Below are 27,245 nucleotides of genomic sequence, written 5' to 3' on the forward strand. Positions count from 1 at the left end.
AGTACAGGTACAAGTGGGGCATCTTTCAGATGCGCCTGCCTGGGGGGGGGGGGGGGGGGATTGGGGGTTCATCCCCACGACCTGTCTCATGTCAGTTATACTGCAATTTTTGCATGACTTGTTTGACGAGGGGAAATCCCCCTCTACATTAAAGGTCAATCTGGCAGCTATTTCAGCTTGCTATGTTAAAATTCATCCACCTCCTTCCAGTCTGACAGAGAGCGGCAACTCCCATATGCTCTGTTCAGTATGGGCCCTAGCGTATTATGTTAACAGGACGAAAAGATGGAGGCAGTCCAAACTATTTTCTGTCTGCTATGGAGCGAAGTCCCATGACCAAGCCCTGTCTAAGCAGAAGCTGTCCAAATGGATAGCAGACACAGTCAGGACTGCCTATAACAGAAAAGCTCACTGCCCATTCCACCAGGGGCATGAAAACTTTGTGGGCTTTATTCCAGGGCGCATGTGTCAAGGACTTCTGCAATGCAGCAGTGTGGGCTACTCCACATACCTTTACTAGGTTCTACAGATCTAATGTCATGGATCCTCAAAACCCTGGTTTTGGAACTAGAGTGTTAAGGGTGGCTTCTCAGTCGACCCTTACAACACATTCATAGTGAGTTTCTCCCTCAATATTTTAGCCCAAGCTATTTATTACTGGGGTTCCGAATGGTAATGCACAAGGCAGCTTCGGCTTAGCCTTGTGGCATTCCGGTCATGCGGCAATATTGCCCTTGCAATAGCTTGGGTATACTGACTCTTCGGTAATGGTTACATTTCGTACTTGAATGTTAGGTTATTATCATAACCCTGGTTTCCTGAAATAGAAATGTAATCATTAACCTTCAAGGTCACTGCATACATGATTGCAGCAGACTTGAAGGAAAAATTACGCTGAGGTCTGTGAGCGCTGTCATTTTATGCCCTCGGGGGCTGGCCATGATTGCGTCGCAGGCTGTGCGAGCAGCTTTGATATATCTTATTCAGGTTTCGGGTCTTTAGGATGTAAATACCCATTTGGTAATGGTTATGTTTCTATTTCAGAGAACTGGGGTTATGATAATAACCTAACATTTTACAATAACAATTAACCCCTTGACCTGTATATAGTAATATCTAACCAAAACACTTATAAAATAGTCAATTTAGAATAAAAACATTAGCACATTCAGCTGTGACAAAAGAAGCTTTTATATACATACATGTAGTGTACAAAAAAATGGAAACACCTAGGTAAATGAGAGACACCAAGTATATTGAAAGCAAGGGCTTCCACACAGGTGTGGCTCATGCATTTAATTAAGCAAATAACATCCCAGCATGCTTAGGGTCATGTATAAAAATGCTGGACAGGCCTGGTTGCCTATAAATTACGGATAGCATGGCTGCAAGAGGAGACCTCAGTGACATTGAAAGAGGGGTGATTGTTGGGGCGCGTTTGGCAGGAGCTTCAGTGACCAAGACAGCTCAACTTGCTGATGTTTCACGAGCAACGGTGTCCAAGGTGACGTCTGCATAGAACTCCGGAGGAAAGACATCATCAGCAAAGGGCAACAGTGGGTGGAAGCGCAGCATACTCAAGGATCATGATATCCGTGCATTAATTCGAAGTGCAAGACAAAACAGGCGAGCAACTGCAGATCAAATGACTGCAAATTTCAACCTGGGGCGCGAACAGGCAGTTTCATTAAAAACACTCCACCGAGAACTCCACAGAGCGGGATACCATAGTGACCCAACACTCTATTAAGTGACTTTACATTGGTGTTTCCATTTTTTTGTCCACTACCTTAAAAAAAAAAAAAAATATATATATATATATAAGACCTCCACAACATAAAAAGATGAGAAAAATAAGCTCATGGAACATCATGCCGAAATAAAGGGTACGCATAGAACTGTCAAAAGTATAAAAAAGTGATCTATCTGCAAACATTAAAATGTCCTACAACAGAAATTGTTCTGTTCAGGACAATAAATAAAGGCAATTAAGGGAACAAAGTTAAAGATGTTCAGCAGATATAACACTGCTTGTTGTCTCTACCAAATGAAATTTCACTGAACAAAAGTGACATGTAACAGGTAATGTTATGCTGGTACTGTATATGAGACTGTCATTGATTCATGATTACAAACATCAGAACAAAATAATCCTCATAGTGTAAATCAATGAATTATTAGTGAAGGTATCACTAGAGAGAACCTTTGAAATGCTATGATGTTTTTCTTGCAATATAGCTTGTTAAACTTAATTTTAACCACAAGGTTTTTCCCGTCTTTGCCAACCAACAATACGTGGTTTTGCGTGATGTATGCCATTCTATGCGGTGTCTATTTATTAATGGGCCACCAATATACATATTGTGGTCGTGTTATTTAAGAATACTGTATATTAAACAATATGCATTGTTTGTTGTTGTTTTATATTAAATTATAAGAACTGGGTGTGTTTCACAGCTCATGATGTTGTTTCTTGCAGAATGTACCACTAAGGGAAGACAGAACGTGAAGTCTTATTCTACCAGAAGTGGTCCTCACTTGCCCACTGTCTTATCTTTGCCTGTGTGGGTGTGCAGCAAAGACAGCATTCCAGCATCTGATTGGCTCTTCATATCACTGCTCAATACATAAGACATTTGTAATGCACTTTTATTATCGTATTGAGGTTTTTATAATAATAAAGTATCAGAGATCGCTTGCAGATCTAATGCATTTTTAGAAAGCTTAGCAAGAGCAATCTGTTAGTCAGTTTGAAAAGGAGAGGGCTGTGAGAGTAACCCCATGTATTTTACAGTAGTTATGGGGAACAAGTAGCATTTCCAGTTAATTACAGACTCAGACTGGTATAGACATTGTAAAAGCACAGTAACTTGTTTAATTCTGCAGCAAAAATGCAATCACTGCTCTCTATCAGATACAGATTTGGATGCCATTAAAATGTAGCTTTTATATTCGTTCCAATGCATTTCTTACCAAAGATATTTGGTTATTGGAACTCGTAAGTACTATTCTTAATTGAATGAACAAGATAATGAATATTGCTTGGAATAATTTTTTTTTTTATTGGTACTTTTATTAAACATTTAAAAAAGGCGGTTTTGACTAGGAGATAAAAAATTAAAAACTTAACATCTGTATTGTAAAATACAGTACTGGTAAACAAATACTGTGCTAATACATGGACAATTATCCAGAAATATAATGAGGGTGGAGAAATATTATAGGTCGTTTTTGAAGACCAGTCTTTTGGGGGGGTGGGGGGGTCACATTTCAGAGGACTAAACTTTTTTTTTTTTTTTTTTGCTGCTTAATCTTCAGTATATTTTTAGTTTTCCCTTTCAGAATTTAAATATAGTAGTATAGATCTTTAGTCTGTTTCAGAAAAACACATCACATGTTCAATATAGACCAAGAGTGGCCAATTCCTTTCCTGCGGTGGCCATACCACTTCCGGTTTAATAGGAACAATTAAATTAACTGTGTTAGTGCCTGGATGGAGGTTCAATTGTGTTGAAACAGAGACTTGGAGGACCACCTTGGCCCACCAACGATATATACCAATCGAGTATAATTGGTTTCACTCTAAATTATGTTTTGGTGATCTTAAACATGTGATCGTGGTACACTGTAGCTTTAAGCAGAATTGTTTATTTCAAGAATAACAAAGAGAAACACAAAATGGGAAGTGGTTGTCTAAAAGGTATCCAATGCTAAGAACCCTTTTCAGGTATAGACAAGTTGAAGCATGTCACATTGAGAAGCTTTAAAATTGGTCTTTCAGCTACATTACAGTGTGTTTAATGTGAAAAGCTGAAATATCCTAAATTGCAGTGTTTGAGTGTTTAAATGAGGGATGTTATTAAGGTTGTGGTCATATCATAGGCAGTCTAGTTTTAGACAGGTCTCAAGGGGGGTTCGCTACATCTGCTGTATGAACCTTCCTTTGTTATAAAGATGACCCCCCCCCCCCCCCCCCCCCCTTCCCGTTTTCTGACCACTGCCTAAAATTACATTAGAAATAGGTAAAACATAGTTGATGTGTCTGCTGTAGAATGCTGCGTCATTAAGTTGTAAAATCCTGTTTCATGTTTTACATATTTATGCTTTTAGCGTTAATGAAATAGATGTATTATGTACACAGTATTATCTATTTTTATATTATTTAATTTGGAGTTGAAATGCAACCTTTTTTTCCCCCAAAAAATAGTAGGCTTTTTCTCTCCTGTGTTAATGACAGTGTAAAACAAACATGTGTATGCCTTCTCAAGAACAAAAACTAATAAACCACTGCATTACAACACTGTCATGCTGGTGTACTACCTGTAGTAGTAACAATCTCTTCAGCTATGTGTTAACACTGCCCTTTTAATCTATTAAAATAGGTTCTTTTCACCGGTTCAGAATACTTGATTAAAATGCAAGTAGATGTACGTATGGATGCTTCCACCACTGTATATTCCCATTGCGCAAGAACTTATTTCCTTGGACAGGATAACTGAATAAAAAATAAACACATTAGCACTTGAAGAAAGCATTTTCTATTTAGAGCACCTCATATTCCAAAAACATGCAAGTACAACTGCAATCAGTAGTCAACAATTTTACTTAAATAAGTCTACTCTATCTTAATACAGCCATATTTGCCGTCTGAATTGCCAGTGATTCAAGTGCAGTGTTGACAAGTGTTTTCTTTTTCTGAATAACATAGTACATGTAGAACTGGAGGACTGAAGACTATCCACTTTAAATATTCAGTAGTCTGGCTACATGCAGTAAGAAGAGTGTACTGTACGTTGCTCCCTAAATGTTCATAACGGCAGTAATTCTTATTTATTTCTTAGCAGATGCCTTAGGCAGGGCGACTTACAATTGTTACAAGATATTGCATTATTTTTACATACAATTACCCATTTATACAGTTGGGTTTTTACTGGAGCAATCTAGGTAAAGTACCTTGCTCAAGGGTACAGCAGCAGTGTCCCCCATCAGGGATTGAACCCACGACCTTCCGTTCAAGATTCCAGAGCCCTAACCACTCCACACTGCTGTTGGACAAAAACATTTTACATGTAATCCTAAACTTAACAGGTGAAGGAAACTGCAACGTGTGTGTGTGTGTGGAGGGGGAGGAATTCACTGTTTCTTTTTTTAACAAAGCCTACTTTTCTTTTGAAGACATGCTTGCACCAAAAAGTATGTATGTCAATAACTGGCATGGCTGCAAATTCAAAATTACAGTTATCAATGTAGGAAAAAGGTTTCTGACCAGTCAACAAAACACTACTTGAAACCGGAAATGGATTCTGGCTACTATAAAAGACCCAAAGTATTTTACTAGTTAACCACAGCAAATTTTGCTTTATTTATGTTTCTTGATGGTAAAGATGATGAAGTTGCAGTCTTTTGAATACCCTCTATTCCCAATGTGTTTGTAACTTTGGGATTTTGCTGTAAATATGTTTGCAGGTTTATTCTGTATTTATTGTCTGAAAAGGTTAACTCATTGGAAACTTTAGAAATATATACTCATGGGAAAACTCTGGAACATTCACCTTTGTTTTCAGATCAAAAGATTTTAGGAATAGAGTAAACTACAAGCATGTTCAGTGTTCTTGACTATAGAGATCAACAGTAATGCTCCAGGAAGCTGTATGCTGAATTGTGGTCTTGGGGATCATCTATTCCTTATGAATCAGTGGTGTTACCTGGGAAATGAGAAAGATGTACACTGGATCTTGTCCGCAAGGTTTTTTTTTAATTTATTTATTTCTTAGCAGACGCCCTTAGCCAGGGTGACTTACAATTGTTACAAGGTATTATTATTGTTATTATTTGTTTATTTAGCAGACACCTTTATCCAAGGCGACTTACAGAGATTAGGGTGTGTGAACTATGCATCAGCTGCAGAGTCACTTACAATTACATCTCACCCGAAAGATGGAGCACAAGGAGGTTAAGTGACTTGCTCAGGGTCTTGCTTCGATTGTAAGTCGCCCTGGATAAGGGCGTCTGCTAAGAAATAAATAATAATAATAATAATAATAACAATGAGTCAGTGGTGGAGGTGGGATTTGAACCAGGGACCTCCTGGTTACAAGCCCTTTTCTTTAACCACTGGACCACACAGCCTTCTTATCACATTATAATTCAGAGCACCTCCAGGAAAAAAATATATATATAAGATTCACTGGTTACAAAGTGTAATTGCTTTCTCCATTACTGGCAATGTAATATGCTATGTGTGTTTGTGTGTGTGTATGCACATAGGGTAACCTGTATGACATGCCTTTCCTGGCTCGCCTTGTAAAAGCATTACTGCATAGTGTCCGTCCTGGTTTGAATCTTGAGTCAAGTTGCTGATCTTGACTTGGGGCCCGCATGGTGCACGACTTGCATTACCTCACTGCACTACAGATGCCCAGCGAGTCCAGGTCCACACTCTACCTTGCCTTCAAAGGTAGCATCACTGTAACAGCTGCTGTTAAAGTTTGTAAGGTGTAAAGTGGTGATTGGCTTGACAGCAGGAAGAGTTAACCAGTTTGAGGTAAAAAAAAGCTGTTGCTATCTCCCAGTACCATCTTGTAACTTGAAATAAAACATCTTTGTATGTAAGAAAACAATTCTGAAGCCTTTATTTATTTACAAAAGCTTTAAAACAAATACCCTTTTTGCATAATTTCTGTTTTTAAAAGGGATCACCAAATTACTAAATTGTAATTTCAAGCAAAAACAAAGACTTATGTACATTGTACAGTTTGAAGTTTTTCAGGTTCATCCCAGCCAATTTGTAATTTCCTGGAGGTTTAAACACATTCATGCAATTCACATTTTCAGGCAAGCATTTGCTATTTAATAATATAGCCCTCCTGTTCAATTGCCATCCGAACATGCAAAATATACTAGGCAAAATATACTGCATAACAATACAAAAATATGTAATAATAATAATAATAAAAAAGCATTGCAGTGAACTGTGCTGCATTAAACCAGTATTCAAAAAAAAAAAAAAAAAATCCCCAGGCAATGCCATGCTCGAGTTGGTTAAGATCTCATCAGTACGGTTTTCTAAATTAATAAAAACTAGCGCTTTTTTTTTTCTTTTTGTAAAACACCACAAAACCTAGAAGCCAATTTGTTTGTTTTCTTTTAGTTTTTAAATTCAATTTTAAAAAGAACTTGTCAGTTGAAACTGAATTTTGAAAAATTTAGCTGGTAAAATTAGTACAACAAATACAAATGGTAAAATCTGGGATAAACCATACAAGTTATGTAATATAATAAATGTGTTGGTATGCTGAGGAAGGGGCCACGGGATGCAGGCATAAAAAATCAACCACACTCGTCATGGCATTACCTGGAATGACTATACAATACCTGTAAGTGACTGGGTCTTTTAGGAGTGTTAAGCTGGTTTACAATCAACATCTTAATCTTGACAGCACAACGTACAAAAACAGCATGATAAGTAGCTTATTTACTTTGTTTAAGGCTGAAATGTGTAAGATAGGGTTACCTAAAAGCTTTAGTAGTTTTCTTTCCCTGTAAACATAAATAAATAAATAGTACTATGGTGGAAAAGGCAACGTAAGCAAAAATGGTGCACAACTGTTACAATTTATCTTATAAGAACAACAAACAGCCAAAACTTTTGATAAAACTGAGAATCTGGATTGATCTCTAAAGTGCAAATTTCCATGGTCCACATTTCTGAATTACTAAAAATCCCACTTTTTAAGTGCTACACATGAATGATCAGCCAATCCATTCTGCTTACACAGACAAGATATATGAAATTACTTGAGTATTTAGTCGCTACAGTAAAATTTCCCTTGTTGCCGTCAGTTTCTTTTTGTTTGGTCTTTTAAAACTTAGCAAAATTTGACTCCAAATTGTTTCAGTACTAAAGCTAGAATCCTTAACAAGATTTGGTGCATGTCACTGAAATAGAAAGACAAGGGAAAGAAAACAAGCAATGACAAAAACAGAAGTCCTTGTCTCTCAGGCAGAGAAAAAAAAAAATCAACAGGCCCAAAGTTCATCTGCTGCTTCATGTCATGATTGTGGTTTGTTGGCTTCTTCCTCATATGCATTGCCTGTGCCATTTTGAACATAGGGTGAACCAGAACCAAGGCCATACAAGTGACCACAGTATTTCGCATCGTCAATGTGATCCTCAAAGAACATCTTGGGGGGGGAAAAAAAAAAAAGGTTTGCAACTTTTCTGTTGGTCTGTTTAATATTAGTAGAAGTCTAAATCAAGTAACCGTTTTTACAGTCAGAATTTATGCGCCATCTGGTGTTTTAATAAAAAAAGTTAATCACAACACATGTAATGATTGATCATAATTAATTTCTGCCGATTATTTCTACATAGTGATAATCTTGCTTATTCAAAAGTATTTAAAAATGTCCAAGTACAAGACTGACGAACTGAAAATGTTTCACATACCTCTCTCATTTTAAAGAAGGCCATGCCTGTCAGTAGAGAGTCTGAGCCAGCCTGGTGCTGTGGTCCTATTCTCTCCAATTCCAGCTGTTCAGCTACTTCTTGCAAGCCACCCTGTCAAATACAACAGATCAGCACTTCATCGCAAGATGTGGTAAAAGGTCAACATTTCTCAGACAATACACATGTATTGGTTATCACTTCTTCATATTGTAGTCTTTATAATTGGTATTATATGACAAGTAGAATCTCTGGCATTCATTTCCATTGGAATTTTAATTCCTGCAAGTACAGCACAGTTTCGAAAAAACATCTCATAAGCTAAAATCTTCACTGTGGTACATTTCATAAAACAAAAAAACCGAACAATGATCAAGGTGAATGCCACACACCTTGAGGTTTTTGCAGCTTTTCATGAGGTACTTCACGTCATATATGACAGGAAAGAACAAACGGAGGATCTCAAAAAAATCCAATTCTTCTTCTGGCAAGTTGGAATTTGTTAGGATTTTGATTAGGTATCCAAAGTCATAGCCACTGCAATTACATAAAAATAAGCTTTTAAAAATGCAGAACCCTTACTAAGTGTTATCACAATTAGATAAGCCATTCTCGAGGCAAGTACAAATGAAAGTGTGACATGTATGTCAAGTCAGATGGGCAGCCAACTCTTTATAATCCTAGATTCTGATGCTCAATTGCATATGCCAGTGCCATCTTTATCAAGTTTTTTTGAGAAGTATTTAGCATGTCAAGAGGGATGAGAATGTGAACTTGAAATAAATTATTACACTACTGCAGTGGTTCATGAAAAATCAAGAACTGACAGTTATCTGCAGGTGTCCCCCTGCTTCTGCTCTCATTTCATAAGTGTGTGAGGAGTAGCAAAATGAGGAAATGAACCTACCTATGGAAAGACAGCCATTTGACCCCTTCACACAGGACCACACCAGAGGTCATAAGCAGTTCTGCGAAGTAGAGTGTTTCAATCCCCTCTTCCTCATGTTTTTTAAACTGGATACCAGATGTTGTTAGCAGCTCTATGGAGTCCTGAGCGTACATGTCCTCCCTAAACACAAGAAAAGTTTATCGTTTTAGCAAGACTTGATCTCAGAAAACCCAGTGTATGTCAGGTTACAGTAAATCGATTTAATATACATGGAAAATACTTCATGTAACATTTTTTAAAATCGAGCCAAGCATCTAATCCCCCTGCGGCAGGTCTCTCAAAAGTGACTCTGGGCAATTAAACGTTAATAAAAACTGAACAGCAGGGGTTTCCAACCCAGGTCCTGGAGAGCTACAGGGTCTTTTGGTTTTTGTTTCAACAGACCTCTCAGTTACTTAATTGAATCAATTATTGGATTAATCAGTCCAGATTAACATGTGTTCCAGATCTTTAGCCACTGATGATGTAAAGACACCTCTAAAACCTGCAGGACCGGGGCTCTCCTGGACCAGGATTGGAGACCCCAGAGTAACAAAATCAGTTGCCAAGCTCTGCCTTTGTCTAACTATCCCTATAGTAAAATGAAATTATATATATATACACATATATACACAATTATTTAACATCTAGTTTTACATTAACAGATGTTTTATCAATATCTAGACATGTTGGAAAACATGCAAAGTAAAATTGGTTAAATGTATCAATGAGCAGAGACTCAAATACTAAATTAGTATCTGGCATATATTTGACTTACAATTTGTTTTATGCACACATGACTTGGTACATATAACATATACTGTACTTCTCTAAGGATATACAAAAAATCCTCCACATCCCCCATATTTTCTCTCAATAAAGGCAGGATTTTAAAAAATATATGCAATAGATAAACACCCCAGCACACATTATTATTATTTTATATTATTTATTTCTTAGCAGACGCCCTTATCCAGGGCGACTTACAATTGTTACAAGAGATCACATTATTTTTTACATACAATTACCCATTTCAACAGTTGGGTTTTTACTGGAGCAATCTAGGTAAAGTACCTTGCTCAAGGGTACAGCAGCAATGTCACCCACCTGGGATTGAACCCACAAACCTCCAGTCAAGAGTCCAGAGCCATAACCACTACTCCACACTGCTGCCCTTTTAGTAAAATCGTAAAATACATAGCTAAGTGATCTACATTATTAACTCTACCCACCCCTGGCTCAATGACATTACAACCCCAAGCTGCCATGCTAAAACTGCAAAATAGAAAGAAAGTTTGGTGCTTACGTGAGGTTAAATTTAAAATTTAACTGCCATGTTGAAGTGCCAGGAGGGTATTCGCCCTGTTCGTTCATGAAAGTCAGGCCTAGTTGGATTATCTTTAACAAGTCTACATTACATCGCAGCAACTGGTACTGGTAGTCAGCATTGCTTCTGAATTCTCCGATTGGTCTTGCTACTACACCTGGAAACTCTGTGTCCTACAAAGAAATATATAAATATATTTAAATGTATTTGTTATTTAAGATTACAAAATAAGAGTAAGGCATTTTTGCTATGAACTGACAATCATTGACTGTTCTACATGGCGGTCACATGATTTTCACCAAACTAAAAATGTGCTGAACTCTGCAGCAATCCCTGCTCAATGAAGAGGGGAGGATATTTTTTCACAAGCTGTCAGTGCTTGCTCCTAAATTACCAGCAAGCACTTGTCCCATCAGAACAGTACAAAGCACTTTTCCAAGTTGTTCCCATCTGTCAGTAACATAGTTAACCCTGACACAGCTGTAAATGGAAATTAGATCTATCAGTATTATGAAAAACTGCATTGCCATTTTTACATATATATGCCCAGATTTAGACACTAATTAACTTGAATAAGAATTTAGCAACCAAGCTAACATAAGGGGTTATCTAGGTACATGTAAACATAGAAGTGTAATATACAGTACATACTTTATGTACAGATAGACTGACAGGTACCTCCTGTCCTGTATGCCCAGATTATGATACTGTTAAACACATAACTAGATAAACAGTGCTCTAGGAATTTAAATACAGTAGTATAATGGATGATATTCTCAAACAATTTTCACTTAATTGTTGGGGCGGGTAAACACCAGTTATAATCATAAAATGCACATAAAATATTTTATGACTATTTACAAACCCCGAAATAAAATAAGTATGTTTTTGTTTTAATTATGCTGCTTATGCTATCACACACAATTTATAATTTCCTTTTACAAATGGGCTCTCGAGCCCATTGTTCCTGAAAATATTGTGCCAATGCCAACTTGGAAAATACCAATATTCAGGTGACCAGATTTATCATAGAAGACAATGGGACTTTTTACAAAGTGATACAAAAAACTTAAAGATAACAGCTTTGGTGTGTCTGTGGGCCCTTCCAATAACATTTTACTATGTCAAGGTTGAAACATAAGCATTTTCTTTTTTTTTTTCTTTTTAAATAATGACACAAACTTCGCACTGGCGCTAAAGCCTAACCAATCTGGACCTCTACTTATTTGTATTTATAGGGATGAAAAAAATAGGCAATTGCTGGTTTCATTCAAAGCAAGTGAAAGAAAAAGAATACAGAAATTAAGTGAATCAGAGATGGATTAACTGTAATTTCAAAAGGTAAGTTTGACAAGATAAACTCTTTTTTGGGGGCTATCAACTGCCAGTGCCGTACACTGAATCAGATAAAATGTAACTTGTATCTTGTAGTTGACAATATGCCCTTTGAAGTAAATAGTGGTTTGATATGTGCCTCCAGTTCTTCTGTATATATCTGAAACAATTGGTCTTTGGGTAAAACAGCTAGTCTAGTTCTAAAAAAATGCTTCTCCAGTAATTTAGGCAATGCTAAAACAAAGTTTAGGCCAAACAAAGGCCTTATTGACACTATTTCTTTGCCGATGTCGACACTTATCCCAGGGTCACTGCTTTGACACAATTGTACACATTTACAAACAAGACAAATACAAAGCACAGGGTACTATTAAAGTTTTACTGAAATGTGTACTTTTATTTACTTCTGTGGTCTTGTCTTATTGTTTATTTTGTACATTTAAAAAATGTATTTGACTGACAATTTGTTTTTAATAATCTGTTTTTTCTTTTTTGTATTTCACATTTTATTTATTAGAGGATTCCTCGGACAGAAAAGATGGAGAAAAAGTACAAGTTTACAGGGATAGGAACAAGACCAAGGGTCTTATTGAATGATGAACAGTGCTTCAGACAGTATGCTAGATAAAGAAACAAGTAATTACCTGCGCAGGCTGCTACAGGAACAGCTACTGTACAACCTTCCTGCAGATGTAGTCAGATATGTTCTGTTCATAAAAAAATGTATCTTGTTTATTTGTCTTTGTTTTATTTTTGTAAGGGGATTGCTCTGGATATACTGACATTCTGAGGTATAAGAAATTAAGGGCCCTGTTTTGAATCAAGTGTAAGAACAAATGGAAGCTATAAGAATGAAACAACTGTAAGTGTACCAAACTGTCCAAAATACAACTTGTGCACTTTAATATTTGTTACATTTGTTTGGAGTAGTCTCTCATTACTTTTATACAATTTTTTTTTTTTTTTTTAAACTTGGTAAATTTACTTTTTTCTTTACATTTGCTTAAAAATAGTGCCCTTAATAATGTAGACAGCTGTTTTGGCAAATGCCGCCTTCAGTGTTAAGAGGTCATCTGTTTTTGTGTTGGTGCTTTTACAGGTACTTTCAATGGATAGATTTTTGGGTTAAATGGCCAACAAATGCCCCAACCTCATTTATGTTTCATTACTAGAAAGTAGATTTTTGGGGTAACACTGCACAGCATTTTTTTTTTTTTGTATATATATAGTTTGGATAGTACAGTGACAGGTCAATAAGATATTATTTTGCCTATTGTAAATAAAGACAGAACAAAAAAAGTGTTAGCCTTTGTATGTTATTTAGTCTACTGAAATATGTATTGCCCCAAGTGAAATTTAGTCAAATGCTTCTGGGAAGGGAGGGCTTTTCGGAAGTGCAATAATACATGTACTGTACCGGTACAGTTAAACCAAGACAAACTTAATAATCCACATTGTGTGCAATGCTCCTCTCCATCTTGAACTGTACATTATATATTTAAAAGGTACAGGGTTTGTATTGTTATCATTTTTGGAGGTTTCACTATTGGGAGTTAAAAATGAAGCAAATGCTACATTACTAAATTCAAGGACTTATATGGGTCAATTATGTAGATATAAATAAATATCTGACAAACTCAAATGATGCTGACTTACTCAGAAAGTATATTGACATACCATTTATCCAGTTATCTGCATTGTACAGTACCAAGCTTTTAATAATATCTAGTATTAATCAATTACCTTTTGGAAAGTAACAACTACAATGCAACATTATCATCATCATTCTCACTGAAGGTATAGAAAATCAGTCATTTAAAATTTGTTTAGTTTTCCTGACTATTTTCACTTTGACTCGAGTGAAGCAAATTTATCCAGCCATCACCCACCACACTATAAAACCACCCACCTCTGCCTTACATAGATGGGATCCATATACCTGCTGCACAGGAAGTGGAATTATAGTGTGTTGGCTGTATACGTTGGCTTCACCCGAGTCACAGTGAAAATAAAGTCTAGCAAACTTTGCAATGTTTTTACTAATTAGTTTTTTTCACCTTTAATTCTGTAATGACTCCAAAACCAATCTCTTCTTAAGCTGCTGTATTCTTACACTTTCTCTTACTGGGCAGTAGGCATATATCACATACATACATATACATTACACACAGTGATCAATGAAGCTGATGCTCCAAGGGTTATCCTGTATAACATACAATAATCAAAAACAACTTCTGAACTTACCATTGCAACATAGTTATATTTATGAATAACTTGGCGGATTCTCTTCAGCTCTTCCTCTAGGTTGCAAGCCCAGACCTCGCAAATTCTTTGGTTATGATCTACAGTAGCTGCTGGCATAATGCCACATTTAAATGCAAGGCATCAAAAACAACCCACTTGCTGGTAGGGACAGTTTCATAGAATTGTAGGTCTTGTTCCTTATCTTTTTACCTAAAAAATGAAAACAATATCAAACTGTGTAAAGTAAAACAAATGTCTAAACTATGGCCAGGTGCATTGCAACTGACTTAACGCTTAAACAAAATAAAAGTACAGTCAATTCTCGTTAAAACAAACTCTGATTAGACAAATTTCCTCATAGTGCGATTTTACTACAAGGTCCAGTTCAGATTTAGCAGTCGCTTATTGTAAATTCTTATAATAAGAACTCGCTTAACACAAATTTCCTTTTGGTACACATTTTTTTGGAGCCCATCCAGGGAAGAAAAAAAATGAATAAAACTAAACGAGTGCAAAGGGTATAAGGAAATGTATTAACTTGCATCCAGATTAGCGCCTCTGTACTGTATTTTAGTGCTGTTTGGGCACTACAGATCCCATGATGCACTTCGAGTTGCCATAGTGCTCATGCAAAAACGTGCACTACCTTGCAGACAAAACCAAGAGGTGTTGAAAGCAGTGGATAATGCACCACTGTACAAGAAAAAGAAAGATGTTGCTGCAGATTTCAAAACATTCCCGTGAATACTTTGTAAACCATTCTAAAAAACCTGGTTACAATACAGGCCTATGAACAGCAAACTGTGGATGCAAGTCATCAGTGTTTCTGATTTGGTCGAAACCCTGATGTTGCCTTGCTTTTGTGGTTTAATAATTCCTGTGATCAGTCACAGAAACTGCAGATTTCAAGCGTAGTTCAATTGCAATGTACTTTTTAAAAGTTCACTTACAGACGTATTTTCAATAAATGCACAGTACTTTTAAATATAATACTTGTCATTTTTCAGTCATTTTAATTTGATTTCAGTGTTACTGTAACTAATAAAAACTTGACAGGATGCATTTGGCTTTAGACTCCCGATAAGAATTACTGACAAGACAAATTATTTTGCTGGTCCCTTGAAATTAACAGGAATGGACTGTATTTCTATTTATTATCAATATTGCGTGCATCATCATATATATATATATATATATATATATATATATATATATATAGCATTGTTTGTTAAAATCAACTAATTTGCTTACACGACTAAAAAACAACTGTGTTATCACCACAGCTTGCTCACCCACAAAATTCAAAAAGCAACCATTTCCAGCATTCATTCCTTTTTGCAGGACTGCAAGTAGCTATACTTAGACAACATTGGCATTGATATGCACTGTTCAACACAGTTATTTTAATACTTTCAATACTGTATACCAGGGACCTACAATGGTGGTGCATCTCTCTGACCTTGTTAATATATCTAACAGCAGTGCTGTGCAATAGTACAATCAGTACAACCCTGAACTGGAAATTCTGACAAGTTGTTTTTTATTTTGATTACTGCAAACAAAAACAAAAAAATCAATAGCTGCAATAGCATACTGTGCCTATTAAGTTATAATGATAGGCTTTAGTTTGTTTATTTTAAAACAATGCTAAATTGTGAAGAATTTGCTTTAATGCTCCTGAAAATAAAATATCTCTTACCCACTTTGGAACCAGTTCCTTCCTTAAATATTCTAAATTCTTTTAGGATTCATATGATTTATTGTCACTGATAATATATCTTTTTTTTTTATTTAGTTCGCATCATGTCCATGATGAATCCACAGTACAATTGTACATCATACAGATATAATGTATGTTGTACAAGCTGTAACTAAGGAAACACCCAAACACCATTTTGTTAGGGTCATTTCCCTGTGCTGAGTTAACACCTGTCAAACTAGGTATGTTTAAGACATAGCCTACTGCATAGACTCTTGGTTTGTGACAACATTAAGGTATCAATTTCTATTGAAATGAATATATCCAAATCATGAAGTACAATACTGTATGTTATCCCAAAAATACAGTATGACAGATCCACCACCATGTAATCCACTGTATTTAAGTCCCTCAATTGAACAGAAACTTTACATATAACACTGCAACACGTATGATTTTGTTTCTAGTTTTTAATACTTGTTTAGCCAATTGTGAATTACACAAACATTAATTATATTACGGATGTTTCCATAATCATTGTAGCTAATGTTCGTCTCAAAACATTTAGAAATAACTCAATTCTGATAATCTATTTGGAAACAGTGACTGCCCTAATGTAATGCATTACATAGAAATTACAATTTTAAACAATACTTTGAAAATATTTAATACATAAATCACTAATTGGTTATTTATTTAGATTACTAATGTTTCTTAGTTACACACTAAGAAAAAACGGAACCTGCGCAGCAGTGTTTTGACACACCTTGTCAATACCCACTACACTTGCTGTATAGTATCAAGTAGCAACAGTATCAGTGATCGTTAGAACTAGAAAAGGCCCTCGTAACTTAGCTGAAAACCTATACTTAAAACACAGCATTGAAAAATTAAACCATATATATATATATATATATATATATATATATATATATATATATATATATATATATATATATATATATATATATATATTTCTGGTTATTATACCTGCCTCCCCGCAGCGCACGATAGTCACTCACTTGCACAGGTTTGGTTCGTGGTAACGCAGTAACTGAGTTATTCACAACTGTAATTTACCATTTTTATCGAATTCAACTAAATGCTGCAATGTTTCAATAACGAATAATTACCTTATTTAGAAAGGAGCGGGGCTTGGAATCTAAATTTTTTAACAATTTTATTTTATAAATAAAGAAAACAACAGACTACTTCCACCTCTGAACTTTCATTACAGCGCTACCACGCAAACTGCTGACATCATCAAATCATGAGTAATGACCTTTCAACCCCGCTAAAAATTCAAGGCGCTCCTAGATGTCTTTATATTTATATATTTTTATTTAGTGAATTATTTTGAGAATAGAATGTACACAGTTTGTGATAAAACTATTTTAAAGTGGATTTTTGTTATCGAATATTTAGCGTCTTTCTGTCAAAACACGTGATGATGTATTGCACAAGCACCACAACTGAGCGACTGCTTGTATTGTATATGTAGGCTAGTCAATTTAAAAGAGAGTAACAGTTTATTCATAATTTGTATCGGATATAGTAATACATCACAATAAGGAAATGTGTTTTGAGTTATATTGATAGGGCGTCTTAGAATACGGGCATGACTGTGGAAGTAGACATTTGAATCTTGAGTGATTGTTTTTGTTGTGTCTCCCAGCCGAGCCTGTCCTGTGTGACTAATTACTAGTTCAGCTCCAGTCCGGATTAGAGGATGAACTGGATTTTTCCCCTGTCCAAGGGTTCTGGACCACTTCGGCCTCTTACAAGTTTACAGGAACAAAGACAAAGGCAGATTGAATCCCTGAAGACAGCCCACTCCAAGTAAGTAAGATATTGTCACGTCTCAGTCAGGTGTTGTGTTGTGGAATTGCCTGTACGACTTCAGATTAAAGTATTAAAATGACGCCATGCTGAGGAAATCCTTTTTTCTTATCAGCTTCCTTAGCAGGTCTAAGTCTTAGAAAGCATTTTAAATTAATATAGTAAAAGTAAGAAAAGCCAGAAATTCCTAAGAACAGTTTTCACAAAAATCTCACTTTTAACAACTTCAGGTGCGACTGTAAAGATAATTCACTGATTTAACGTCAGGGCTGAAGAATGAGAAATGTGTATACGTCATTAAACCTAAGAGTAGAGAAAGGGGAATGGGGCTTATTTCCTATTATGAAAACGACATTAAGACTCCAAAGCAGCAAGGTTGTCCGCCCCCAAAGGATGAGATTGACTACTTCTAAGTTTAAAGAAGTTTAACTTGCTTCAATTGCTCTCCCCACAGCCTAGCTGAAATCCAGAAGGACGTGGAATACAGAATACCATTTACAGTCAACAACACAACAATCAGTATTAACATGTAAGTACCTAAGGGTATAGAAAGACATGTATGCCTACTGTTTTTCTATTTACTAAGCTTAAGGACATGCAATATCCCTTTCTTTTTATGTATTATTATTTTATTATTGTTATATTCGTGACTTTGCTACAACTGTTTTATACGTTATGTGATTACGTACACACACCGTAAAAAATGGGTGTTCAGGATTAATTATTTAAACTGTTCTTTATCTCTTTTTTCCAGCCTTCTTCCTCCGCAGTTTCCACAGGAGAAGCCATCAGTCAGCGTGTACCCGCATATAAGACATCACTTAGTGGACAGCCACAATGGCACAATGGTCACCAGCCCACTCATAACCAATGTAGGTAACCTGAGAATCTGTGGCCAAACTGGTACATGACTTATTGCTGTACTTTGTCTGCATATAGGGACAGATAATGAAGTTGGCAGAAAGCTTTAACGCAAGAGATGCCCAAGCTTGTAGTTAGTGCCACGTGAGCAAAGTAGGTACAAATGTGTGCCCACACTGTGCCACGTGAGCAAAGTAGGTACAAATGTGTGCCCACACTGTGCATCACATCATTTAACAAGTGCGTTTATTATGATTAAACGTTTGGAATTAGGTTGAAATGGCGACTGTGTATTTGTAACCTGACTTATTTTTGCTGAATCCATAGTTTTCATTTAAATGGTAAAATGTGTAATTTCTTATTTTATCTCAGTTCACAATGCATTCAGATCTGGGCAAAATCATACAGAGCATCATGGATGAGTTCTGGAATAATCCCCCTGTTTTAGCTGGGTCTTCAGGGTTTGCCTTGTGAGTATGATAAGATACTACACTCATGCTTATGTATTTAAAAAAAGGATTCTTTTTTTTTTTTTTAAATCAGCAGTTTTACTTGATCACATCTTTAAAGTCATCATTGAAATTTCTTCAAAACAATTATGTTTCCAGTGCTTAGTTGAGAATGAAAAAGAAATATAAGACCTGTTTTTAGTTTTATTTAATATAAACATAAGTTCATACAGTAGTGTGCAAATGTATTAGAACATCTCAAGATTTGTTATTTATGTACTTTATATAACTACCTGCATGAAAACCTCTGGATGTGAGAATTTCAATTTTCAGTTCATAATCGATGATATAAAAACAATGGACACTCGTGTGAAAATGCTATACCACTTTGTGCTTTAATTAGGTATCTTACCTCCATTTCAAACTGATGATCCAGCGGCGTGCCGAACTGAATTGAAATTAAGTATGCGTTAGAGCCGCACTTCATTATATTTCATGAACCAATTGATTTCACACTGGCGAACTGAAGCGTGCCACACTTATTCCAAAGCAGTCTCCCATAATGCAGCATAGTAAGTAATGACAAAACCAGGAAGTGAGTGTGAATGTATGTGTTTATTTACGTTTGTTATCGATATTGTGCAATTGTACCAATGAAAACATTTACCCACTCTATCACATATCCTTCCCTGTTCTAGCTAGCAAGTTAGATATGGATTCAAGTGATACCAGATGGCGAATCATTATTTGGAAGATTCTTCTTGTCTTTCTCTTAAACAAAGGTGATGGCTAATCTCAGCATGATGGTGGCGACAAGAAATGTCTTCATGAAATGCTTAATTACAAGTGTGAGACTCAGAACTGGTTGCTCCTCGTTCTGAGGGAGCTGACATGATTGATTCTGGTGGTAATAGGTGATCAGTGTTGCATTGTGGGACACACGGTACTCTTTAGCATATCATTTGCATTTATTAGCATTAAGTACAGTTAAGTACAGTTTGCTGCTGGAGCGCCGTATGAAACCAAGGTGCACCAGAGGCGCTCGGAGCGGCAGAGGAAGGTGCACTAGCGTTGAAAGAGCGTCAAGGTGTACTTAATTGTTTTTGACGCAGCTCCACTCATATACTTAATAGGGACATAGAAAATATTTTTGTGTGTGAATTCAGTTCTGCACGCAGCTGGAACATCAGTTTGAAATGGGGGTTAAACCATTTCTAAAGTCTCATGCATTTTACCATTTGTGGCTATGTGTTCCTTTTCTGATTAAATTAATTGCACATGTGACTTAAAGTCCTCAGTTAAATTAGACAATCAATAATTTGCCTATTTTGACAATTCCAGGATTTTCAGTTCCAGTGGTTTGATTTCATATGCACAACAAATCAAAACAACCGGAGCAATGGGGTGTTCTCATACATTTGCACACTACTGTAGATCTGCATTATTATAAATGGAAGTGTGTGTGAACCAATGCTGTAGATAGGAATGTGATTTGTTATCTTGAAACGTGTTAATATATGATTGCTGCCCCCGATCAATGCACAAATATATTAACAATAACTTGGTGTAACATGGGGTATACAGTATGCGGTCATGTAATCCAGAAGTAGCCATGTTTACAGTACAGTATACTTAACTGGTTTCTCCCTGAGTTTAGTGAATAACCCTTTGTATGTATTTATTTCAGTATGTACAATAAGCCATCAGGAATTCCTCCCTACCCTCCTCAGGGTTTTCACTTCCCTGCTTTCCCCCAACAAGAAGCTCCCCGGCCTGTGGCCCCAGCACCCATGCAGGTCCCAGGAACAGACTCTGTGCCTGCATCTCCCCTTGGCTTCAACATCACCAGGCCTGCTGCTCCTGCCTATGGCCTCATTACAGACTTGCCTTTGCCAGTTCCCACTGCTGACTCACAGGTAAATCTAGAACAGATCCAAGAGGTATAATCTATCACAGTCCTAGTCATCAGGAACTACTAACAGTCATGTCATTTGTTTTAACTACTGTACGACCTAAATACTTAAAATCAGCAGTACTTACCAGGGCACATAAAATAGTGTTTTGTAGGTAGTCCCTGATAAGTTAAGATCCCACTGCCCAAAGTGTTGGTGTCTGTATTTCTTTTTTTGCACACACTAAGTGTGTTGATAACCATATGCCTTACATTTCTTGCATCAGTTGAATTAGAAGCAGTTTAGTAGCTGGTTTAGTTCTTTGTAATGATGAGCGATTTAATCGAAAATACGGTTAATTTCCAATTATTAAATTAAACACCGAACCCGACTTCGAACGATTAATAAAACTGCACAATTTTGATCGATTATTATACTATAAAACTTATCGTCTTCTTTATGGTCATTCATCGTAAAAGTTACTTCCGCATCTCAGCCACTTTGGATTCCAGCGGTTTGTGTCAGTCAACCACTGAAGCTGCTCTCACCCCGGGATCTGGAGTCAAGGGAACCTCGAGAACCGCCCTCCTGTAAAGCTCCCATAATGCATACAAAACAGCGTCACAAACAAAAAGAAAAGCATAGCATAGTGTCAGAACTGTTCATTATAAATACTTGTCAGAGAAAGAAGGTGAGCGAGTGTTTAAATACCGTAAATTAATAAATACAGACTATTTATATTTTCTTTACACATTTATCAATCACTTTATTAATGACATTTCGTTCCGCAAGAGAAAAGCGGCAGATGTTAAATTATATAAATAGGGTCAGTCCATATCAGATGAATCACCCTCGAAACCGAAGCAAAGGTTCGTGGATGTTGACGTAAATTAAGGTGACTTGCTTAATAATAAACAAAAATGTTTCAAATTACTATTTCTTGTACTAAGTTTCATTTAATATTATTACATGAAACATAATACAAGAAAGAATGGCAACCAGAAACAAGATTATAAAAATAATTGTAGTTATTAATTATTAAATTATTTTTATAATATTTTGTTTGTTTGCTATTCTTCCTTGTATTACGTTACATTCAATGAGTTAAACTTCCAGCATTGCTGTTGTTGTTGTTGTTGTGGTTGTTATTATTTTCTGTTATGTAGCATTAGAGAGTTAAGGATTCAAAAGAGTTTAAGAGATTTCAGGCATTTGAAAGCAAGAGAGTGCTTTTCTTCTTTATTTAAAAATGGTTTTTGTAGTGGTATTTTATAGTTCATATATTTGTTATGCTGCAGTGACTTCAATATAATGCATACTATTATTATTTCTTAGCAGACTCCCTTATCCAGGGTGACTTACAATCGTAAGCAAATACATTTCAAGTGTTACAATACAAGTAATACAATAAGAGCAAGAAATACAATAACTTTTGTTCATACTGTATGTTTTGTAGGTTTGAAAGTGCTGTTGAAAAAAGTTATTTAAGTTTTATTGTAGTTTTTAATTAGAAATTAAAAAAATAATAATAATTAGGAAGCTTTTTGTGACTTTTTCCCCCATTAATGATGTTATTAGAATAATCGTAATCTGGATTATTTTCAAATATCAAATCGATAATCAAATCGACTTATAAAAGTGGTAATCGCTCATCACTAGTTATTTGTTTATTTTTTTGTAGAAATTCAGATAAAATGTTTTCCTATTCTTACAATTGCCAAAGATTTCATCAAATAATCCAACTGGGCTCAGTTGATCTGGAGAGTTTCAGTTTGCTGACACCAGGTATTTCATGCCCAGCAAATCAGGTTTCGAGAAATAATACAACCTCTACTATATGTGCAGTTTGTTTACTTTGTTTTACTTTATGGTTTTTAGGCAGGTCTTAATGGATACACTTACAGGATGCCTGAAATTCCTGAAACTTTCCAAGAACTGTCAGAACTAAGGTACCCTGTACTAATGTCTTCATTTTCAGTCTTTAAATAAATTTGAATAGTGATGGAAATCACTATTAGGAAACTGTCCAAAGACCTTTACTCTGAAAAAAAAGTTTCTCTATTAATACAAATTAAGTAAACTTAATAGAATATGATTTAAGGAATTGGGTACAAAATAAGACATACAACATTTTGTCACTGAAAGCATGTAAACTTATACAGGCTAACATGTTTTTTTTTTCCATATTTTCCATTTAGTACATCACAGCTAAAAGATATGAGTGATCAAGAAGATCTGCTGCTAGAGCATTTTGTATGTCTACCACAACTGAAACAGGTCACCTCTGACAAGGATGAATTGGTCAAGAACATTGTAGAGATGGCAAGTGAGTAAGAGTTATTGGACTTGTAGAATGTAATGTATGTATGTATTTATTTATTTTAATTTTGTGCATGTATGGTTTGATTTATTTTAGAAGAACCCATTTGTGTTTTGTTTACACAGAAAATAATTTGCAACTTGAGCCACAGTTAGAAGGAAAGAGACAAGAAGTATTATACAAAGTAAGTGTGCAGGATAAATGTAAACCAACCTTTTTATTTATAAATAAATGCTATACGCACATATTAAAAAATAATAATAATAATAATAGTCATGACAGAACAGTGTTATAACTGATTTAGCCATTTCTACTGCTCACTTTATCAAGGTACTTGAAATTTCAATTTCTAGTTTTCCTTAATTTGATAAGGCACCGCATTTCACAATAGTTAGGTCCTGTTCTAGTGTTCTGTTCATTTACCTTGTTGAATTTTCAAGGGAAAATAAGGTAGTCCATTTATTAAATACAATAAAGGCTATTCTTCTGAATGGGAGTTAATTTACTATGTACAATTTGAGAAAGGTCAAGTAGTATTGAAGAAATCTTAAGTGGTGGGAGAGGAGCAGTGCATAGTCTTACATTTTAATTTATCTTGTAGTATGAGCAGATAACTGAGATGAAATCTGCCTTTGAGACGAAGATGCAAAGACAACATGAACTAAGTGAGGTAAGGTATGACTTCCATTTACAAGGAAAAAATGTACAGCCTGCCTATCGGTCTTTGTGTTGCGCCCAATAATCAATTTAAACTAATATGAAACACAGCAATGGATCTGGTCTCGGTGTATGGATGGCGCTTTTAGATATGTCAGCAATGAAGATGGTATTTCTGCAGTGAAAAGTTACTACTAGTAGGTTTCCTGTTGGCATTCAACAGTCCCAGTTCCAGAAAAACAGGGCACATTGTTTGTTGTGCTATCCTGGAAGTATATATTACTACACTATTACCATAAATGAATTCCTTTGTACTGCATTCAGAAGCATGTTGTTGTTGTTGCTGTTGTTCCTAATGTATTGAAGGGCATTCATATAGCTATCCTGCATACATATTTTGTAAATCATAATTTTAAAAAAATGTACAGATTTATATTTTTTAAATGTATCCTTTTTAACACCATTTTGCTCCATAAGAAGAAAAAAAAATCTACATGCAATTATTTAAAAAAATAAAAAGTAAAATTCTTTCAAAAGGATATACTTTTTTTCTGCATCCCCGTCCCTCAAGCAACACGGCAAAGAGCAGAAGTGTCCATAATGTTTTGTTGTAACTTCTGAACTGGTCTCTGAACAGAGTTGCAGTTTGAGTGCCCTGCAGGCCAGGCTCAAAGTAGCAGCTCACCAAGCGGAGGAGGAGTCTGAGGACATTGCAGAGGACTTCCTGGAGGGCAAAATAGAAATAGATGACTTTCTCACCAACTTCATGGAAAAAAGAACAGTATGTGGCATTTTATATTTGCGTTTTTCTGATTTTTAAAACATCCTTGTAAAGGGACCTTGGATAAGATTCTCAGACATTGCGGCAGCTGCTGCACCATTTTGTGGTCATGTGAAGTTTTGATTTCTAGATAAGACACTTTAAGATAATGGCTTCATACTCAGTACACAGGTACATTCTGAGATTACCCAGACCTAGTTCAATTGTGTGTGTCCTACAAGAAAGAAATAACCCACGACAGGCTGTGCGGTAAGACAATTCTTACCACACACCCTGGGTGCGTTGAGGCACGAAGCCACAGGCCTAGTGCCTTCAACCACCCAGGAAGTGCTGCGCAGTCCTTCCCGTCCGCGGCGAGCACAATCGAATTCTATGCCGAACCCGACCTTGTGTAAAAGCCCAACTGTTGTGTCAGCAGAGAACAGTAGAGATATAGTTTTAAATATGTTTCTGAAATCGGAGGGTAGTGGTGAGATGTATCTGTTGTGTCTAGTTTAAACATTGCATACGCGCTAGTCGGTTTTATAAATATGTTTTATATATATGCTGCGGCATATATATTACATGCCGAGTGAGACTTGTGTGGTGATTCTCAGATGGTTTTTGAATAGTGTTACTGCTACCGCTTGCCTCAGAGTTTTCTTTGTTCTGTTCTCTGACTAAATAAATACCACAGTATATTTGCCAATTTTTTTGTAATTAGTGACAGATTGGAAAAAAAACTAAAACAAACATTGTTGAGTGATTTAAATGCTGTTTCAGTTGTATGTTGACATTTTTACCTACAGAAACACTATTTAGATAATTGTTACTATTAAGGCGTAGTAATAATAATAGATCAGGTAAGTAAGTTGGTCTATGATGTCATAGCCGTGCGGTAAGACAGTTATTACCGCACGGTCATGTGATCTTGTTAAGCCAATCACAGTACTTAATTTATCCAAGCCATTTTATAAGAATAAATAACCCTTTCTTGATTGATACAAATCACATGCTTTGACTCAGGGTCTTCATAGCTGGTACACACTTGTATTCTGTGATTATTTCAATACAGTTTTATTACAGGTGGGGTCCTGTGAACATTAAGTGTTTCAGTGCTAGTGCTGTTTCAATGATAAAATAATTTTCACATTATAATATTCCATTTTACTTCATGTTTACAAGCAGTTTGATTTGATTTGATCTGATCTGACATTCCCTTAGATTAAGCTGCCAGGGATGCTTTGTCTTTGTTAACCATGGTATATATTTGGTTGCCTTATGGCAAATTTGATGCAAGGTTGGTTAATAACTAAGCTTTAGAAAAAAATGTTTATACTTCTCCTATCTGTGTTTGCTTTAAAGCTTTGCCACTGTAGACGATCCAAAGAAGAAAAACTTCAGCAATCAATAAATACCCATGGCTAGTTTCATGCACCATTATAACTTTCCAGTTTGTCCAGGTAATCAGCTTTATAGTGACACATACTTACTGTGATTATTGCTTTTACACTGGAAACATTAACGTATCTGTGTTCATATAAGATTAAGACAGGGTGAACGCTCAGCAGTATTGGTTGTTCTGCAAAGAGAATAGAGAGATGTATCACTATGTTATGCAGTAAATTATAGAAGGAAAGAAACGTATTAAACACTGTAACCAACGCCTGTGACATCCCTTGTGGCTAGGTCATGGCTCTTAAAATACATAAAATCCAGTATTTGCAGGAGAGAATTCTTTCATCATTAAGTTATTACAGAATACATTTATACCATATCTTATTGCAGATCAATAATAAATGTATATCAAAAAATGTGCAGAAGAATAGATTATTTAAATGTGTTTTATTTATTTTTTTAGTTGGGGGGGGGGGTAATTGTGATACTAAAGTTAATGACCTTGTTGCCTTTTTCATAGGTTTTGATGTGTTGGCCTGCCAGTGCAGCCTTCAGCAGGATGAAAAGAACATATTGTCTTCAATGACAACCAAAACTGAAGATTCACCGTGTCTGTGTGTTTAATTTTAGCACATCCAGAAAAAACCTTTCTATTTATTCTACTGATTCCAGCATTGAACATTTTGGGGACAAACTCAAAATTACTTGAATTGGATCTATTTAAAGGCTGCCCACATACTCGAGATAAATACTGTATTTAAATTATGTTAATAATAGTCTTTATTATAATCAAAGATGTAATGTATTATATGTTATATAATTTGTCAGGTAATAAATATTTGAAACTATTACACAGTAGATCACTTTTTTCTTCTATTATATATCAGGTAATGCAAGTACAAATGATGTGCTCTGTGCAATGGCACTAGAGACTTTCTAAGGCCCTGTCTACACTGCATAACCGATCTTGAGAACCATACTCAAAAACGTTGTAATTAATCCAGCTCAAAGAATCCACAGTTTCATGTTTAGCTTAATGCGTACAAACACAATTGAAATAGTTTGGTTACAGTTCCTAGCAGCGCAATGG

General features: G+C 35.8%; 3 protein-coding genes across 6 annotated transcripts in view; 2 read left to right on the top strand and 1 right to left on the bottom strand.

The window, feature by feature from the left end:
- The window catches only part of zdhhc2 (zinc finger DHHC-type palmitoyltransferase 2), a 47,526-nt gene extending 43,228 nt beyond the window's left edge, over nt 1–4,298 (top strand). For both annotated transcript variants that reach the window (XM_034015719.3, XM_034015720.3), the window contains one exon: nt 2,480–4,298. The gene's annotated coding sequence lies outside the window, so the exon portion shown is untranslated. The remainder of the gene's footprint in view (nt 1–2,479) is intronic.
- Nucleotides 4,299–6,601: 2,303 nt separating this feature from the next.
- On the bottom strand, nt 6,602–17,251 carry LOC117408432 (CCR4-NOT transcription complex subunit 7). Of its 3 annotated transcripts, none has more exons than XM_034013414.3 (7): nt 17,113–17,251; nt 14,281–14,490; nt 10,681–10,874; nt 9,354–9,515; nt 8,839–8,983; nt 8,450–8,560; nt 6,602–8,184 (listed from the first exon to the last, which is right to left on the bottom strand). In XM_034013414.3, exons 2-7 carry the CDS (start codon nt 14,395–14,397, stop codon nt 8,053–8,055), a joined length of 861 nt encoding a protein of 286 aa, XP_033869305.1. In that variant the 5' UTR covers nt 14,398–14,490; nt 17,113–17,251; the 3' UTR covers nt 6,602–8,052. The 3 variants fall into 3 exon arrangements, with proteins under 3 accessions (XP_033869305.1, XP_033869306.1, XP_033869307.1); XM_034013415.3 differs by lacking the exon at nt 17,113–17,251 and adding an exon at nt 16,970–17,105; XM_034013416.3 differs by lacking the exon at nt 17,113–17,251 and adding an exon at nt 12,681–12,743 and having other exon boundaries at nt 14,281–14,418.
- A 162-nt stretch (nt 17,252–17,413) lies between these two features.
- On the top strand, nt 17,414–27,006 carry vps37a (VPS37A subunit of ESCRT-I). Its single transcript, XM_034014050.2, has 12 exons — nt 17,414–17,818; nt 18,273–18,347; nt 18,573–18,690; nt 19,052–19,149; nt 20,816–21,044; nt 22,899–22,969; nt 23,219–23,346; nt 23,466–23,524; nt 23,942–24,010; nt 24,635–24,778; nt 26,123–26,220; nt 26,676–27,006. The coding sequence occupies exons 1-11, from the start codon at nt 17,709–17,711 to the stop codon at nt 26,183–26,185; spliced, it is 1,164 nt and encodes a 387-aa protein (XP_033869941.1). The 5' UTR covers nt 17,414–17,708; the 3' UTR covers nt 26,186–26,220; nt 26,676–27,006.
- Nucleotides 27,007–27,245: the final 239 nt, after the last annotated feature.

This window comes from Acipenser ruthenus, chromosome 2 (assembly GCF_902713425.1).
Source record: "Acipenser ruthenus chromosome 2, fAciRut3.2 maternal haplotype, whole genome shotgun sequence".
In the NCBI taxonomy this organism is placed as follows: Eukaryota; Metazoa; Chordata; class Actinopteri; order Acipenseriformes; family Acipenseridae; genus Acipenser; species Acipenser ruthenus.

What these genes read in the sequence shown, in the direction of transcription:
- LOC117408432 (XM_034013414.3), bottom strand. Translation starts at nt 14,397, where the DNA reads ATGCCAGCAGCTACTGTAGATCATAACCAAAGAATTTGCGAGGTCTGG. An exon ending in AAATGGCTGTCTTTCCATAG is followed by an intron (nt 8,984 to 9,353) that starts GTAGGTTCATTT and finishes ATGTAATTGCAG; the next exon opens with TGGCTATGACTTTGGATACC. An exon ending in CCTTCTTTAAAATGAGAGAG is followed by an intron (nt 8,185 to 8,449) that starts GTATGTGAAACA and finishes TCCCCCCCCAAG; the next exon opens with ATGTTCTTTGAGGATCACAT.
- vps37a (XM_034014050.2), top strand. Translation starts at nt 17,709, where the DNA reads ATGAACTGGATTTTTCCCCTGTCCAAGGGTTCTGGACCACTTCGGCCT. An exon ending in GAACATTGTAGAGATGGCAA is followed by an intron (nt 23,347 to 23,465) that starts GTGAGTAAGAGT and finishes TTGTTTACACAG; the next exon opens with AAAATAATTTGCAACTTGAG. An exon ending in ACTTCATGGAAAAAAGAACA is followed by an intron (nt 24,779 to 26,122) that starts GTATGTGGCATT and finishes TTTGCTTTAAAG; the next exon opens with CTTTGCCACTGTAGACGATC.